Below are 18386 nucleotides of genomic sequence, written 5' to 3'. Positions count from 1 at the left end.
ACAAACAAGGAAATAATGGTGAACAAAAGGACAAAGCAAACAACATAAAAAAGACTCTCACATTTGCACAGAACCAGGTGGTAGAAGCCCTAGGGCAACACTTCATCAACATTTCAACAAATCTTTTGATGATCTCCACACACTCACAACAACAAATTAGGAAAAGAATGGAGAACTGACATTTATTGAGTACTTGCTCTTGTGTCAGGAATTCCACTAGAGTCTTCACATAAGTAATTGAATTTAATTCTAACAACTCTACAAAAAGAATTTTTCCTTCTTATAGATGAGAAAACAAACTTCCTAAAGGTAACATTGCAAATAAGTAGGGGACCTGAGATTTGGACTCAAATATATCTGACCTCAAAATTCAATTCCGCTTTTAATATGTTCTACTTGCACTTCCAAAGAAATATTTGGAGGATAAGATTTATTTAAATATGCATCATGTTAGCCCATGAGTGGGATTTCAGGTCATCTTATCAAATTATAAGATATGACAGGATCACCCTTGACATTTTTGATATATGAGGATATTAAACTTTAGAATATATTTTGTTGGGAAACCAAGAAGTGGTTGTAAAACAGAATAGCATTCTATAAGAAATGGAATGAAAACTCAACGGCATAGGCTGAAGGGAAGTAAGAATGGCAATGCCTCCGAAGGCATCTGAGGATTAGAATTGGTCAGAGGCTGAATGAAGCAGTAGTACTGTTAGCAGTGTGGTAAATAAAAGAGCAATGATTTGCTGGATTTGTTTAAAAAGGGATGCAATGCACATTGTTGGAGATGATTCTCCATGAATATTTGGCATTTCTGCTTGTCTTATGAGTGAGGTACTAACTGCTCTATGCTCTAAGCCATCTTTTCACTCACGAGCCTAGCTAAAAGGGAATCTAGAAAATTCAAACTTAATCATGACTCAGCCACCTAATATGCTCTTGTTATCTTGCTATGGTGCTAGATTCTTAGCTAATTGACTGAATACACTGCTCACTCAGCACCCTTATGGTAGCACACTAACATAGAGCAGGGGGTTTCTGTAACTTTTGTTAACAGAAACCCATGGGGGAGGGGAAGAAAAAAAAAAAGAGGTTAGAGTAGAAGAGAGCCAAAGCATAAGAGACTCTTAAAAACTGAGAACAAACTGAGGGTTGATGGGGGGGTGGGAGGGAGAGGAGGGTGGTTGATGGGTATCGAGGAGGGCACCTTTTGGGATGAGCACTGGGTGTTGTATGGAAACCAATTTGACAATAAACTTCATATATTGAAAAAAAAATAAAATAAAATAAAAAATGGGTTTCTGTAAGTTTTGTTAAAAATGTGTATTTCCTTATTGATATACTGGATTAATGCTTCAGGTCAAGGGGAAAGATCAGTTTAGAAACTTAAGAAGCAAATCATCTGGTTTTCTAAGGCAGATTTGGATGATTTATGGGATTGTTCAGCTGGTTGGGCCTAGGATCTAGGGGTACATGGTTGAAATCAATGCTCTAGGTTGGCCTCATCTACATGCTTAGAGTCCTACCTATTAATAATAGCCCTCATTGAATGGTACATGAGACAAATTGAACAGTTCTGGTGTCAGCCTCTTTTGGTAAGGTTATTAAGAGTGGTGGATGCAGTGGCATATTCAAAGGAAAATTTGCCAGGAGCCAAGACAGTATAGAAAAGAGGAATGGATATTGTTGGGAGACAATGGGTCTTTCCATGGGTCTTTCATGTTTCTGCATGTCTTGTGAGGGAGGTACTAATTGCTCTTTTGTACTTCTGTATTATCTTTTTAAAGATGCTTATACAGAAAAGCAAAGGATATTTGCTTACTGTTCAGAATTTTAAGGATAATGTCTTCCTCTTGGACAAAGCACTTGTTTGTTTGTTTGTTTGTTTTTTTGTAGTCTATTAAAAAAGATTTGGGTTCCCTAAACTTGGAGTTTCTCAGTTGTGACACAAATCCATTGTATGTGCAGCACCTGGATTATTCCTGAGGTTTGGTGGCAAGGGCATCATGAAGCTCGTGCTGCCTGCTGCCATGAATAACAATACCTTTGTCTTTGACTCAGTATCCCAAGTTTTCTGCTAGGATCCATTAAACTGTGGCAGGCTAAACTATTACAAGTAGGGTATAATTTCATACCTTCCACAGTTCTTGACACTGTTAAGTCAAACCCTTTCTTTATATTGCAGATATGTCTAACTTAACTACTTTTTACATTTAATCTCTATCCTTTTAAAATAATTTTTTTAATGTTTATTTACTTTTGAGACAGAGACAGAGCATGAATGGGGGAGGGTCAGAGAGAGAGAGGGAGACACAGAATCTGAAGCAGGCTCCAGGCTCTGAGCTGTCAGCACAGAGCCCGACGCGGGGCTCGAACTCACAGACCGTGAGATCATGACCTGAGCCGAAGTCGGACGCTTAACCGACTGAGCCACCCAGGCGCCCCTAAAATAATATGATAAAAGACAGGATTTTTAAAAATGTTATTAAAGAGATAGATATTAGATTATATGCAGTTAAATGAAGTAGAATTCCTTAGGAAATTTAAAAGGTGAAATAATAGAATTTCAGAATTTGAAATAATCGTTAAAACCTTCTGTTTTGACTATTAGTCTATACTGACTACTATATTAGTCAGTGACATGCCCAAAATAAAATAAATCAAAAGTTGCACATTTCAGGAGAGACTTGAGTCACTTGGCCTTTCACCCAGTGTTTACTTATTTATCAAAAGAAACTTTAATAATGAATTAAAACATATAAAGCTTCTATTCATGTCTGCAGTATATTAAACCGAAGGTAAGATTCTTCAATTAGGGAGATAATTCAAATTGCCCATAAACATGTCTCTCAAACTGACAAAAATAAATCAGGGACAGTAAGTGACATCAGGATTGCCATTGTTGAAAAATAATACAAGATAAGGGGACTATCTGCCCTAAATTAATTACTTTTAGTTGGAAGGAGGTCATCTGCCCTTTACTATAATGTTCAAGTGAGTGAATTTATATTTTCCTATAGGCATTTTAACTGTAGGATTTGGTGATATTTTATTTTGACAATATGTTTGTCAGTGAAAAATATCTATTTCTTCTTCCTAAGAAGAAATTTTTATTGAGTACCTACTCTGCACTTTCAGTCTCTGGGCATGCATAAGATAGAAAATGTTGCTATCATCATAGAGATTATACTAGAAGTAAAAAAGAAAATATTTCAATTCTGCTTATTGTTAATAATTCTCTTAAGAAGAAAAAACTGCCCTTAAAGACACCATAGTTATACAAAAATTCTCTTTGAACACTTCCAAGAAATTACTTTATAAAGGCCTCATTCCTATTGACATTAATTCATATTTATATGTATATGTATTGATATTTTGCCACTGATTATTAGCATAATAACAATGAGAACACTAGCTAAAAGTTAAATAGTACTTACTAGAAGTCAGTCATTATTCAAAAAATTTTACATATGCTAGTTAATTTAATCATCACTTCAGTGCTATGCAGTAAGAAGTATTATCATTCCATTTTATAGATGCTGAAACTAGGGCACAGAAAAGTCAAGTAAAACGGTCAGGTTCAAACCCTGGATGAAGGGACTGTATAACTCCTAAGCCATAATGTGTGAATTTTTGGTTTGTTAAAACCAGTAGAATAGTTAAGTGGAATAAAAAGAATTCTAATTCTTTTAGAGAGCAATCACTTTTAAATTCCATTTTATAGATGAATATAAATTCTTACCAAAAAAATTTTTATATACTTAGAGTGGAACTGAATTTAACCAATTCACGCATATATTTGACTTAAATACACATTCTTCTCCATGTAATGTTTCAAAGGGCTTATCCATTTTATAATATTCTAATAGCATTTGAGATACATTTAAATTTATTTTTCTAGACTGCTGACTATCTCAACATGAAAAAATAGCTCCTTCATAAAATTCCTAAACTGCCAATGTATAGCACTTTTAGGAAGAAAGTTTTATTATTGACCTTTAAAATACAAAATTTAGAATTGTGATGAAAACAATTTGAAATGTCTTTTGAAACAGAAGCAAACTATAAACAGAAGGGTAGAAGGAGCTATTCTCAAATCATTTATCTAATGAAAGATATATAATTCACCTTCTGTCAAATGAGCTGACGATACATTTTTCAAAAACATAAATCTTCTCTGAGGCTGAACATAAATCTTTCTAAGGCCTTAAGCATCAACTCCCCTATATTTCTGCACAGTCAATAATCATAGTTTTGTAGTATAGACACACCTTCTATTTTAATCCAATGATTCATTCATACCAGTCTTTTGTTCACAATTTAAAAAAAAGATTGATTTTTTAAAATATTTGGATTGCCTTCTTTCTTCTGGCTCACTAGCTCCCTAAGAATCTCAAGATTGAGCTGGATCATCAGTTTCAGAAAGTTAACAGTGAATTAAATATGAATTATGCAACTTTTTAAGACAAAATTTAAATTCAGGCAATTCATAGAAAGACCATATAAATAATTCAGATTTTGATATGTAAGGAATTTTAAATAATCTTAAATTGAATTGCCTATTAATTACTATGCTATAGTACATATATTTATATGTATATATAAAAGTGTATAATACATATACACGATACAGCATGTATTTATTCAATCCAGAACTGAAAGAAACTATATTCTATGGATATTTAATAAGAACTTTTCTATTTCATTCACCTAAAAAGAGATGGTTATAGTTCCTCAGGAATCTTTAGTAAGAAAACATTATTTAGTAGTTGAGTCTGTGATTTAAATGTATTTAAATTAAATAACTGCTTAAATTATAGCATAAGAATTCTAGAAAAAATTATTTTCTCTTGAATAACTAAATGTTTTATGTAATACCAACATAACTACAGTTGTACAAATACTTGTAGACTGTTTATATGCTAACTGCAAATGATGAGTTTGAAAATGATCAGTTTTAAACAACTGCTTGCTTTTTCATAAACCAAATAGGTTCTGAGAAGGCAACGACAGGTGTTGTTTCTGTGTTCCCAGTAGCCAGCATAGTATCTGACACATGGTTAGCATTCAAGTAAGTGGGTAGATCAAAGGAGGAAGAAAGGGTGAGAATGGACCTCATCATCTACTGAACTGATCATTCTTAGATCTTCAACACATTAATTTTGGGGAAAGAAACTATTTCAAGGCTTCCCTTATGTGAATACTATATGATCTCTTGTTTATTGAGGTCATCTGTTAATTTGTATGTCATTTGATTTATAAATGACCAGCTGAGATTTTCTCTTGGGTGCCTGATATTTAAGGTAGTTTCATATTTAAGGTAGTTTGGGAAGGGTGAAATCTGTGCTCCTTCTCTGTGCCTAATTTTCACTTATGGTAGATTTATTCAGGTACCAAGGGATTGACATTTAAAATATCATTTAGTAAGCATATCGAAGACACTTCTGCTATTGATTGACTTAACCTTTGGCTTTTGTGTAAACATTTGGTGCCATCTGGATGAGTATTTAATAACTCCCCAAAGGGCCAGGGCCAGAGTAACATAGTCATTTTCCTGGGAACTAAAATTAGTGGATATATTCCATGAAATAGCACTGTTCTACCCTCCTTCACCTGTCTCTTCTGAAATGACACGCAAAGGCCAAAAGAGGGAAGCAGGCAGAGGTGTTAGCCAACTGCCTTATTTCCATATTAGTCTCTGCCTTGCTTCTGAAGCTTCAGTTACAGATTTTGGCAAAACTTTAGTGTAAAAACAGCAGTATATTTTTTTAGTTGAGGAATATCTGTTAATAGTGAGTAACAGTAAGACTACAGAACATATGTAACAATTTTAAGAAGTTATATATAAAGACACAAAGTTATATATAAAGAAGTTACATATAAAGTTGTTGATAACAAATGACAAAGAACTTAATAATTTGCACTTATACTTGCACATTTAAATGTAAGGATTTATATTTAATATTTAAATGTAAAGTGGTGCTGGCAAGGATCCAGAAAAAGAACCCTCTTACACTGTTGGTTGGAATGCAAACTGGTGCAGCTTCTCTGTAAAACAGTATGGAGCGTCCTCAAAAAGTTAAAAATAGATCCTCTCTACGATCCAGCAATTACACTACTAGGTATTTACCCAAAGGATACAAAAATACTGAGATGAAGGGATACATGCACCCTGATGTTTATAGCAGCATTATCAAAAAATAGCCAAATTCTGGAGAAAGCCCAAATGTCCACCAACTGATGAATGGATGAAGAAGATGTGGCATGTATATACATACACATATACATTTACATATACATATACATAAACATACACACACATTACTCAACCATCAAAAAGAATGAGATTTTGCCATTTGCAATGACTAGGATGAAGCTAGAGTGTATTATGCTAAATGAAATATATCAGTCCAAAAAAAGACAAATATCATATGTCACTCATACATGGAATTTAAGAAACAAAATAGATGAACATAGGGGGAAAAAGACAGAGGCAACCCATAAAACAGACTCTGATGTTTCATGGTTTCAGATTCATGGTTTCAGAATAATTTATGAGAACTTACCTTAACACAAATTTGCACTATGACCTTAGATAAACTGTATTTTGATCAAAGAAATTTGAAGGTCCATCTATGTTGTTGCTAAGGGCAGGATTTCCTTCCTTTTACGGCTAATTACACACACACACACACACACACACTGCATACTCTTTATCCATTCATCTGTTGAAGGACACTTAGGTTGTTTCCATGTCCTGGCAATTGTGAATCTATGTGCTTCATCCCACGAGCTTCATGAACTCAGGCATCCAGGTATCTTCCCAGCTTTGGGAATTTCTCAGGCATTATTTCTTTAAATAAGTTTTCTTTTTTTAAAAAAAAATTTTTTTTTTCAACGTTTATTTATTTTTGGGACAGAGAGAGACAGAGCATGAACGGGGGAGGGGCAGAGAGAGAGGGAGACACAGAATCGGAAACAGGCTCCAGGCTCTGAGCCATCAGCCCAGAGCCCGACGCGGGGCTCAAACTCACGGACCGCGAGAAAGTCGGCCGCTTAACTGACTGCGCCACCCAGGCGCCCCTCTTTAAATAAGTTTTCTAACTGTCTCTCCTCTCTTCTCTTTTTGGTAACCCAATAATGTACAGGTTGTTTCTATTAATGATATCCCATAGCTCATGTAGGCTTTCTTTACTCTCTCATTCTTCTGTTCTGCTCTGACTGAACCTGCCTTCTACTTGACAGATTCTTTCTTCTACTTGATCCAGTCTGTTTATGCTCTCTACTGCATTTATTGCATTTTTCAGCTCCAGAATTTGTCCGATTCTTTTTTATGATTTCTCTCTGTGAAACTTCTCATTTCATTGATGTATTATTCTCCTGATTTCATTGAACTTTCTTATAGCTCACTGAGCTTCCTTAAAATAACTATTTTGAATTCTTCATCAGGCAAATCGCAGATTTCTATTTCTTTAGGGTCTGTTATTGCAAAATTATTGTGTTCTTTGTTGGTGTCATGTTTCCTTGATTTTTAGTGTTCCTTGAAGTCTTGTGTTGCTGTCTTCATATCTGAAAAAGCAGTTACCTCTTTTAGTCTTTACTCTTTCAGTTCATGACTGAAGAAATACCTTCCATCAACCCTGTTAGGGATTCTAAGGCTTTGTCAGACCTTTTACTCAGATATGCTCACTCCGTGCTTCTTCTTTCTTCTTCTGGAGAAATTCTTAAGGTTTTATGCCTTCTCTCAATACTACACAGTCAGGATTATGCTGACTATGGTGCTTTTTTTAGGGCAGTGATGAATGCCCAATTTTGTGTGTTTCTCTCAATCCCACAGAGTGGAACCAGCTTCTTCAGGTGCTGACTAGTCCTCTGCAAAGGCTCATTCTTGCTGCCACAGGGAGCATACACATAGAGCTGGCCATGAAGTAGATGTGTGTGGAGGTGAGGCACAGGAAGCCTTGGGCCATTGGAGAGAAAATCAAAAGTGAAGAATGCCCTACAGCTTGTGGGTGAATTTCCTAGTAGAGTCTGGGGGCACGCACTCTGTAGGATTCACATGCATTTGGTGCCCTCTGAGAGCCCTTTCTGCTGTTCTCCCAACACCCACTGCAACACACAAGACACCTCAGTATTCTGGCTGAGGCAGGAAGGAAGTAGGTTTTTTGGGTAGCATCCTGCATAGCTAGGGCAGGTGAATTCTCACTCACATGTTCTCATCTTCCCCAGCAGGAGAAATCATGAGCTGAGAAAGTCTCTCTTGGCATGAGCTAAAAAAGCCTTGGGAGGAGTGACTACTGTAAATTCAAACTGTTCCTTTTATCCTTTTCAATTTCTTTGCTTTAGGGGTATGCTGGAACTTCTCCACTAGACTCCTTCCTGGACTTCCACATGGCTATCCTATCCATGGGTGATTGTCTAAATTGATGTTCTTTAGGAGGAATATGGTGGAAAAGTCCTATTATACTATGATGGTGATGTCCAGTAAGTCACTTGTTAAGTGTCATTGTGACATTCATTCCAGGTATGGGTGCAACTAAATAAGTTTCGAAAATGTGATTTGATAACATTTTAAAAACTAGAATATGAATATATATATATGTAAAATATATTTATAAAGGAATTATTCTTTTTTTGTTAATAAGTAGTTGCTTAGAGAATTTCAGCTGGAATCATGGCACAATTTGGTTTTATTTGGCTTCATTTGTGCTACTGAAAGCACAAGTCCAAAATTATAGCAATATATTTAATATTTTTATGGATTAGATGCCAAATTTTATATTCCAGGAGTTAAAGTGCTGAGAAATGAATAATAAATCAGGCAGGATAAGGTAAAACCTAAAACTGTGAATTAAAGACTTTTATTTCAATTTATACTTTTGTGTATAATCAAGTAATAGGAACCACAGATTTATTATATTTGGCTAGCACTCTGCTTCTTAAAAAAAATAAATATTAAGCAATTTTATAGAAAACTGACTTAAGAAAACTTCAATAAACAAATGACCTTAAAATAATAAAAACGGAATAAACAGAGCAAAAATTTTGTGAGAAAGAAAACATCCATCCAAATGATTTTCATCAAAATCATAAGAGCTGATCCTTATTTTATACAAACTATCTAAGAGAAATAAGGTTAATAAGTGGAATTAATGAGGCTAAAAAGCAAAGATTAAAATACTTACAAAGACAATATTCATTAAACATCATTTTTTCCTCAGGGCATACTATGTGCCAAACTCTATTCTGTATGCTTAGAATTCAACAATGAACAAAACTCACAAAGAACCTTTGCCTCTCATGGGATTCAAAGTCAAAGATACAGGAATGTTGACAACAAATAATCTAGTAAGTAGGCATTTTAAATGATATGTTAGAGAGTGATAAGTGCCATGGAGAAAATGATAAAAATGAAGTGCGAATGCGGATTAGCAATTCCATGTGGGTATGTGCAATTTTAAATAGAGTAGCTCTCATTGATAAAACTTGAAGTAGCTATGCACATGGTTGGAGCAGGCAGAGTAAACAGCAACAAACCTTCTCATGTGGGAGTGTACCAGACATGCCTGAAGAACTGCAAGAAGGCCATTGTTGTGGAACCAAGTTAGCAAGATGAGAAGAATAAGAAAATGAAGTCAGAAATGCAAGGAGAGTTGAATTTTGTAAGACTTTGTAGGCCATTGTATAGAATTTGGCTTTTACTCTGAATCAGATGGAGAAACATTGGAGATTTTGAACAGAAGCATGACAAGGAAACTTTTTGGTCTCTGTTTTTTTGTAAAACTCAAGGAGATCAAGGGAAGAAGTGGGGAGACCATTAACTGGATCCTGAAATAATCCAGGGATGATGGTATCTAGAACCAGGTAGTAATAGTAGAAATGTGAGAATCAGTCAGATTCAGATATATATTGAAGGTGAGGCCAATAGAGTAAATAATTTGTAAGGCTAATTCACTTATATTTGCAGTTATAAAATTTCTAAGTAAATTAGAAGTAATTCAACTTTGATAAAAAAAATATATCATTGACTTTCAGGAAGGCCTAGTAGTTCCTACTGAATTAGCATACTTACAGATAACAACTGTAAACTCCAATATAAAAGCAACTACCTGAAGGGGTGCCTGGGTGGCTCAGTCGGTTAAGCATCCATTTGTGAGTTCCCGCCTGCATCGGGCTCTGTGCTGACAGCTCAGAGCCTGGAGCCTGCTTCAGATTCTGTGTCTCCCTCTCTCTCTGCCCCTCACCCCCCTCTCTCCCTCCCTCAAAAATAAATAAACATTACAAAAAACCCCACAACTACCTGAAGACACTGGAAAATCAACAGAAGCAGGTAGGGGTGCGCCCGCGTGGCTCAGTCAGTTAAGTATCTGACTCTTGGTTTTGGCTCAGGTCATGATCTCACAGTTTGTGAGATTGAGCCCAGCATCAGGCTCCATGCTGGCAGCACAGACCCCGTTTGGGATTCTTTCTCTCTCTCTCTGCCCTCCCCCGAATGTGCACGTGTGAGTGTGCGTGTGTGTGTGTGTGTGTGTGTGTGTGTGTGTTGTGTATGTGCTTTCTCTCTCTCTCTCTCTCAAAATAAATAAATAAACTTAAAAAACAAAACAATAACAACAAAAAAAACCCAAAGCAGGTAGGTACTGGAGAGGAGTCAACATGTGGAAAAACAAAACAGCATGTGATCAGTTTCCTGTTTCCAAAATGTTTCATTTGGAAGCAAGCCACAGTCTGGGTCACAGGGTAGCTAAATGGAGAGCCTGCATTCTTGATGGATTGAAAGATAGAGGGCAGAATTTTGAGCAGATGTACATACTGGAAAGTAAAGAAATGTGTGGTTTCCAAAATTCTGTAGAGAAAGGCAGTCCCAAATTCTGTGTATAAAGTCTGCCCAAACCTCTAGCTGACCCCTAACCATACACACGCAGTACACACGCCAAGCAGCTCAGGTTAGGTTAAAAGAATAAAACCAGGATTTCTGCTGTTGTCAACTACAGGGAAGAGAGTTTACAACGTCTGTCCAGCTAATTTAACTCCTTGCTTTGAAAACTCATTAATGTTTGGGGTACCTTGGTGGCTCAGTCAGTTAAGCATCCAACCCTTGATTTCAGCTCAGGTCATGATCTCACAGTTCGTTGGTTTGAGTCCCTTATCAGGCTGCACACTGACAGTGCAGAGCCTGCTTGGGATATTCTCTCTCGCCCTCTCTCTCTGCCCCTCCCTTGCTTGTGCTCCTCTCTCTCTCTCAAAATAAATAAACAAAAAACAAACAACCCCCCCCCAAAAAAAAACCCGTATTAATGCTCTTCAGAGAAGTAGGAGTTCAGAGTTCCAATATCATTCACGTGCTTAAAATGCAGTCCAAAATTTTTTGACATAGAAGTTAGCATTAAAACATTACCCATTCTAGGGGCACGTGTGTGGCTCAGTTGGTTAAGGAGCCAACTTCAGCTCAGGTCATTATCTCATGGTCTGTGAGTTAGAACCACGCATAAAGCTCTGTGCTGATGGCTTGGAGCCTGGAGCCTGCTTCAGATACTGTGTGTCTCTGTCTCTGGTGCTTCTCCCTCTCTCTCTCTCTGCCCCTCCCCTGCTCTCTCTGTCTCTCAAAAGAAAAATGAATAAACATTGAAAAAAAAAACAAAACATTACCTATTCTAAAGAGAATAGATAGTAAACAGAGACCAACTTGACATTACTCAGATGATGGAATTTTAAGAAAAAGATGTTTAAAACATCTATCAAAACTATTCTCAAGGACATGAAAGAAAATATGGCTCCCAGGGAATGAAAAGATAGAAAATGTCAGAAAAGAAATAGATATTATTTTTTATTTATTTATTTTTTAATATGAAATTAATTGTCAAATTGCTTTCCATACAACACCCAGTGCTCATCCCAACAGGTGCCCTCCTCAATGCCCATCACCCACTTTCCCCTCCCTCCCACTCCCCATCAATCCTGTTTATCCTCAGTTTTTAAGAGTCTCTTATGGTATGGCTCCCTCCCTCTCTAACTTTTTTTTCCCTTCCCCTCCCCCATGGTCTTCTGTTAAGTTTCTCAGGATCCACATAACAGTGAAAACATATGGTATCTGTCTTTCTCTGTATGATTTATTTCACTTAGCATAACACTCTCCAGTTCTAGGAATTTACCCAAGGGATACAAGGATACAGAGTGCTGATGCATAGGAGCACTTGTACCCCAATGTTTATAGCAGGACTTTCAACAATAGCCAAATCATGGAAAGAGCCTAAATGTCCATCAACTGATGAATGGATAAAGAAATTGTGGTTTATATATACAATGGAATACTACTTGGCAATGAGAAAGAATGAAATGTGGCCTTTTGTAGATATTATTTTTTTAAAAAGCAAACGGAAATTCACTAACTTAAAAATATAGTATCTGAAATGAAACATTCAAAGGATGGTCTTAACAACAGAATGGAGATGACCAATAATGAGTAAGTTTGAAAAGAGTTCACTAGAAATGATCCATTCAAAAGAGGAGAAAATTATATGGAAAACAAAGGAATGTGTGGGAAAATATTTTATGTAATTGTATGTAACTGGAGTCTCAGAAGGAGAAGAGAGAGATAATGAGGCAGAAAACAAATTTGATGAAACAATGGACAATTTCCCAAATTAGGTGAAATACATAAATTTACAGATCAAAGAAGCTCAGGAAAAGCAGGAAAAATTTGAAGGTAAACGCCTCTATATCAGGTGATATAGGTACATCTAACATGCAGTATGGCTAGGGAGTCACTAATCTACAGAATGAGGCAGCAAGTCTGCAGTAGAGCTGGGGCTCAAGTGCTAAGCCCTGTGACTCAAAGTGTGGTCTGAGAACAAGTAGCATCTGCATCCTCCAGTTAGAGATGGAGAATCTTGGGGTGCCTGGTGCTTCAGTCAGTTAAGCGTCCGACTCTTGATTTTGGCTCAGGTCATGATCTCATGGTTTGTGAGATTGGGCCCCAATTGGGCTCTGCACTGACAGCCTGTCTTTCTTCTTTCTTTCTGTCTCTCACTGCCCCTCCCCTGCTTGTTCTCTCTTGCTCTTTCTTGATCTCTCTCTTGCAACAAAATAAACATTTAGAAACAAGACAAAACAAAAAAAGAAATGTAGAATTCCACCCCCACCTCAGACTTATGAAATAAACTATGCATTTGAACAAGACCCCTGAATGTTTCTGTGCGCATTAAATTCTGAGAAGCATTAAGGCACCTGAGCTCTCTGGAGTCCTTGAATGGCTGGGTTAAGGCTATAATTAAAGGTGCCTTCCTGGCCTTAATCTCCTCCACTTAACCAAGAAGGCTTCAATCTTAATTTAGTTTTACTAGTATGCCTCCCTAATGGAAAGAGACATTTTTTTATTACTACGCATTAAGTTGGGTTTCAGGTGAAAACCAGACTTCTCAAAAGTCTAAAGCTTTTGAACAGAAGAAAGCTTGTTCCATTATAGTGCTCATATACAACAGCTTTGGATTCCAGCTCTATATTTAGAACTACTCAGGGAGGTTTAAGTATACTGGTCCACACCAGATCTACTGAATTGTAATTTCTGGGGGTGGAGCCACAGATTGGTATGTTTTAAAGCTCTATAGTGGATTTAGTGTACAACTAGCTTTGAGAATCACTATGGATGAATTCTCAGTTTATTAACTCCTATATAACAATGTTTTGTTTAATGTAAATACAATGGAGGCAGTATAGCTTCCAAGTTTAGCTTTCTTGAAAACTGTTACAAATCATTTCATTAAAATGTATTAATCTGCATTATAAGATCAATTAAATATTTAGTACATGGTAAGGTGGTATACATTTCAGTTCATTCCTATTTCATAGTTAACATTTGATTATGTGTTTTTTTTAATTTTTAAGATATGTATGTATGTATGTATGTATGTATGTATTCATTTTCTTTCCAGTTTTTATTTAAATTCCAGTTGGTTAACAGTGTAATATTAGTTTAAGGTGTAGAATTTAGTGATTCATCACTTATATACAACATCTGCTGCTCATACAAGTGCCCTCCTTAACCCCATCACCCCTTTAGCCCAATCTCCCCATCCACCTCCCTTCTGGTAACCCTCAGTTTGTTCTCCATAGTTAAGAGTCTGTTTCTTGGTTTGCCTCAACTTTTTTCTCCTATGTTCCTCTATTTAGTTTCTTAAATTTCACATATGAATTAAATCATATGGTATTTATCTTTCATTGACTTATTTCGCTTAGCATAATACTCTTTAGCTCCATATATGCTGCTCAAATGGCAACATTCCATATTTTTGGGGGGCTGAGTAATATTCCATTGTATATAATTATATATATATGTATATATGTATGTATATACATATACATATATGTATATGTATATGTATATGTGTGCGTGTATATATATATATATATATATATATATATATATATATATACATACAACAACTTATTTTTTCATTCATCAGTTGATGGACATTTAGTCTCTTCTCATAATTTGCCTATTGTTGATAATGCTGCTATAAACATCAGGGTGCATGTATCCCTTCAAATCAGTATTTTGTATCCTTTGGGTAAATACCTAGTAGTGCAATTGTTGGATCATAGGCAAGTTCTATTTTTAACTTTTTGAGTAACTTCCACGCTGTTTTCCAGAGTGGCAGCACCAGTTTGCATTCCCACCAACAGTGTAAGCAGGTTCCCCTTTCTCTGCATCCTTGTCAACACTTCTTGTTTTCTGTGTTGTTGATTTTAGCCATTCTGACTACTGTCAGATGATATCTCATCATAGTTTTGATTTGTATTTCCCAGAAGATGAATGATATGTCTGTTGGTCAACTGTATATCTTCTTTGGAAAAATGTTTATTCATGTCTGCTGCCTGTTTTTTAACAGTAGATTATGTTAATAAAGTAATGACAAGCATATAACTAGTAATACCAATATTTAACTTTATGAAATAAACATTTCATTTCACAGTGGTTTTGCCTTGTCATGTCTTTATGTAACTGTAAAAATTAGCTTGTACTCCCTTAGTGCCTGCCAGCTAAATACTGCTGGGATCTATAGGGTACTACTTGGTGGGAAGACATTAGCTGTCATTAAAAATCCATGAAATAGATATATTCCAATACAATTTTCTGGGCCAGGGGCCAAAACTGCATTTTCAGGTGAAATGATAAACATAGATTACACTTTGCTCTTCAAACACAAGTTGGGAATGACTAGGAAATGAGATAACTAAATAGAGTGGGTGAGCATATAACTTAGTTGAACAAAAGAAAGCATGTGACTTAAGTAACATGAGCAGTCTTAACTGTAAATCACTGCCAAATAATTTTAAAAATAAATTCCACAAAGTATAAAAAAGCTGAATAATATTCAGTTAAAACCACCCCTCAAATATATAGTTTTTATTTCCATCTGAAAATGAAATCTTCAAGCACAGAATTTCATGGCAAATTGAATTTGGTTATTCCGAAGTTATCTGTTTGATTCCTTAGATTTCTCATTTATGAATAAATATCTGTCTTTTAAGTTAGCATTGCAAAAATTATTTGTGTAAGATATTATTAACATATTGTTCAGAATATGTATGACATTTTCAAGTACAAAGATAAATGTAAATGTTATCAAAGCCACACAGTCTTTGAGATTACTGTTCTGCCTTGTTAGGAAGAGCTCAACACAGATACTAGAAGATTTCTTTTAAGCCTGACCTTCTACAATCAGAACATGTCTGAAAACTGATGATTTAAATTCTTAATTTATGTCATTAGGTAGTATCAACATAAAATCCAAGAGACCTCAGGCTACAAATGATCTTATTTAAGAAAGTTTCCTCTTTTCTATTAGGCTTAGAGTCACTGTTAGACCAAATCTTTAAGTTAAATGAGAGTCCTTAATGGCCTATGAAGAAAATCCATAACGGTAAATTATACCTAAATATAAAGTCATTATATATTTATGATTAAATGCTTAATAAATGATGAACCATTTAACTGAGAACAATCTCATTATGTGCACATTAGGAACTTTTCTCATAAATCTGCTACTGAAATACTGCCATTTTATCATTTGTGAATCTTAGAAGCAAATCATATAGGAAAAAAACTGATCTTGGACAGGTTTTGGGGAATGTAACAATCATTTTAAATAGGTAGCTGTTTTTACCCACTGGGCGATTATAGTTTATTTTGTTCTTTTATGGTTTTTAGAGTAGGTAGAACAGTCACTGCTTCCATTAACGTTAAATATCGTGTTAAGAACGTATAATCAGATGTTCAAGGGGCATGATTATGAACCATATGAAGGGTAGAGAAAATTGCTCAGAATTGGTACTGCCTCCAGACTTTTCTAGTAACTCCCAGTATGACCTCAGGTTATATACTTCACTGATGTGGGCAGATGCCTCATCTTTAAAATCTGGAGGTTTAACTAGATCTATTCTAGGGTAACTTTCAGTTCTCAAAATATCCTATGGTTTAAATTCTGGTTTAGTCATGATGTAGTGTGAAAAATGAACAGGGCATTTCAATTTTGAATTCTGATTTGGAGAATACTTACAGTTAAGGCTGGTGGTCCTGGAGGTCCTGTATCTCCCTAAAATAGGTTAAAGAATAGTTGCAGTTACCAGTGATCCTTTTCTGCACATTTTATTTTTAAGTTTTCTGAATGGAGAGAAGCAATATATATATATATATATGTATATATATATATGTATATATGTATATATGTATATATGTATACACACACACACACACACACACACACACACACTTTGAAAGAAAAAATAGAATTTCATCTTGATAAATTCTCCACACAGTGAAAAATGCATGATGTGCTTTTAGCTCTCATGATATAAATATCACCTTGTGCACCCCCATAGTTTCTATAACAGCAGAACTTGTTTTGAAAAGCTAAAATAATCTAATTTTCTATTCTTTTGTCTACGAATCCAAAATTAGAAAGAATATCTCTTCAAATATGGTTACTTGCCAGTGGAGCAGCTGGGAAGTGTCACAACGACAGATAATTTTTCTGACAAAGTTAGTATGAGGATCAGCAGAAATAATAAATGGATCTCCCCACTTCATGCCTCCCAGCTGCAAGAAGCAGTCCCATTGCCTCTTACAAAGCTCTGCTAAATTGACATTGCACTTGCTATCAATTTTAAGAGGCCTTGCCTATATTTATGTATTTTTAAATACAAAAATTGCTTTGCTGACCTATGTGAATACAAATTAACAAATGGATATATTGAGAACCCTTTCGAAATCTTTAAAAAATGGCTCATATAAAAGTTTACTATTTTCTGATTTATATGTCACCTATATGCTTTATTGTATCAGGACCCTGGTTTATTTCGTAAGAACTCTTAACCATTAAGAGCAAGCATCATTGCTATAATGCTCTTTATGTGGTCATTATAGAGAATTTATACTGTGTGGTATAAAGCTCTGAGATGTGTTCTCATGTTGAAAGTATCTCTATAAATTTTTCTTTTCTCATCTGACATAGTCACCTCAAAAGTAAAGACTTAGCGTTGAGTAATCATTACTTTTTGGAACAATTGAATAAAAGTAGCCAATACTTGTTAAGGAACATCGACATAGCTTAAATCACTCACTGAAGACTGATTTGCAAGATCAACTTTAACATAGAGGTAAATATTGAAGACAGACGAGGATTTCCAAATGTGCTAAGAATGGAGAACAAAATACAGTATGAACGCCCCACACATACAATTCTTATCAAAATGGGGTCATGCAATGACCTTATTCTATGACTCTTGGTTTTAGTATTTCTAAATCTCTTTTCAAGGTCACTGCCAATATATCATGATAAAATGGCATGTGAGAAAAAGTGGCAGGAAATGAAGCATTCAGACTAAGAATGAATTAGGAAGTTAACCTCCTTCCTGCTAAAGGCCACCTGCTTCAGCATTATGGTAGCAGTTCAGTGCTACTGGCAAAATTCCCCGATACAAGACACAGTTGCTAATTTGGCAATGGAATAGCTAATACTGTTAAGTGAGGGAGAGAAAGTGAAATCTTATAAACACAAATTAATGTCAACTAGCAGTTGTGCTTTTAGTTTCTTCAAACTAATTAAATGAACCAAAAGGCTTTTCTTCAGATGCTTTTAACATACAGCCTTTGGTTAATTTTAGCAAAATTAACTTTTTCAATGAAAAGTCACTGCATGTGTTCTCAGAATTTTCTTAAGAAAAACTGACATTCTTCTGGGTGGATACGATACCTTTTCTCCTTTTGGGCCAGGGGGGCCCCGAGGACCCAAGTCACCTTTCAAACCCTGTAGGAAGAATACAACCAATGTGATTTCTGTATGCAATTCACAGAAAGCTGACATTTCTAACAAGTCATTAGT

The 18386-nt window shown here is 35.5% G+C and overlaps 1 protein-coding gene across 2 annotated transcripts in view; it reads right to left on the bottom strand.

The window, feature by feature from the left end:
* Window positions 1-18386, bottom strand: part of COL19A1 (collagen type XIX alpha 1 chain) — a 349939-nt gene that overhangs the window by 163252 nt on the left and 168301 nt on the right. For both annotated transcript variants that reach the window (XM_045498677.1, XM_045498678.1), the window contains exons 14-15: window positions 18258-18311; window positions 16563-16598 (exon numbers count right to left, since the gene is read on the bottom strand). In XM_045498677.1, the coding sequence (XP_045354633.1) occupies window positions 16563-16598; window positions 18258-18311 (90 nt within the window). The remainder of the gene's footprint in view (window positions 1-16562; window positions 16599-18257; window positions 18312-18386) is intronic.

The sequence above is a fragment of the Leopardus geoffroyi genome, chromosome B2 (genome assembly GCF_018350155.1).
Source record: "Leopardus geoffroyi isolate Oge1 chromosome B2, O.geoffroyi_Oge1_pat1.0, whole genome shotgun sequence".
Lineage (NCBI taxonomy): Eukaryota > Metazoa > Chordata > Mammalia > Carnivora > Felidae > Leopardus > Leopardus geoffroyi.
This window is presented reverse-complemented; position numbering and strand designations above follow the sequence as displayed.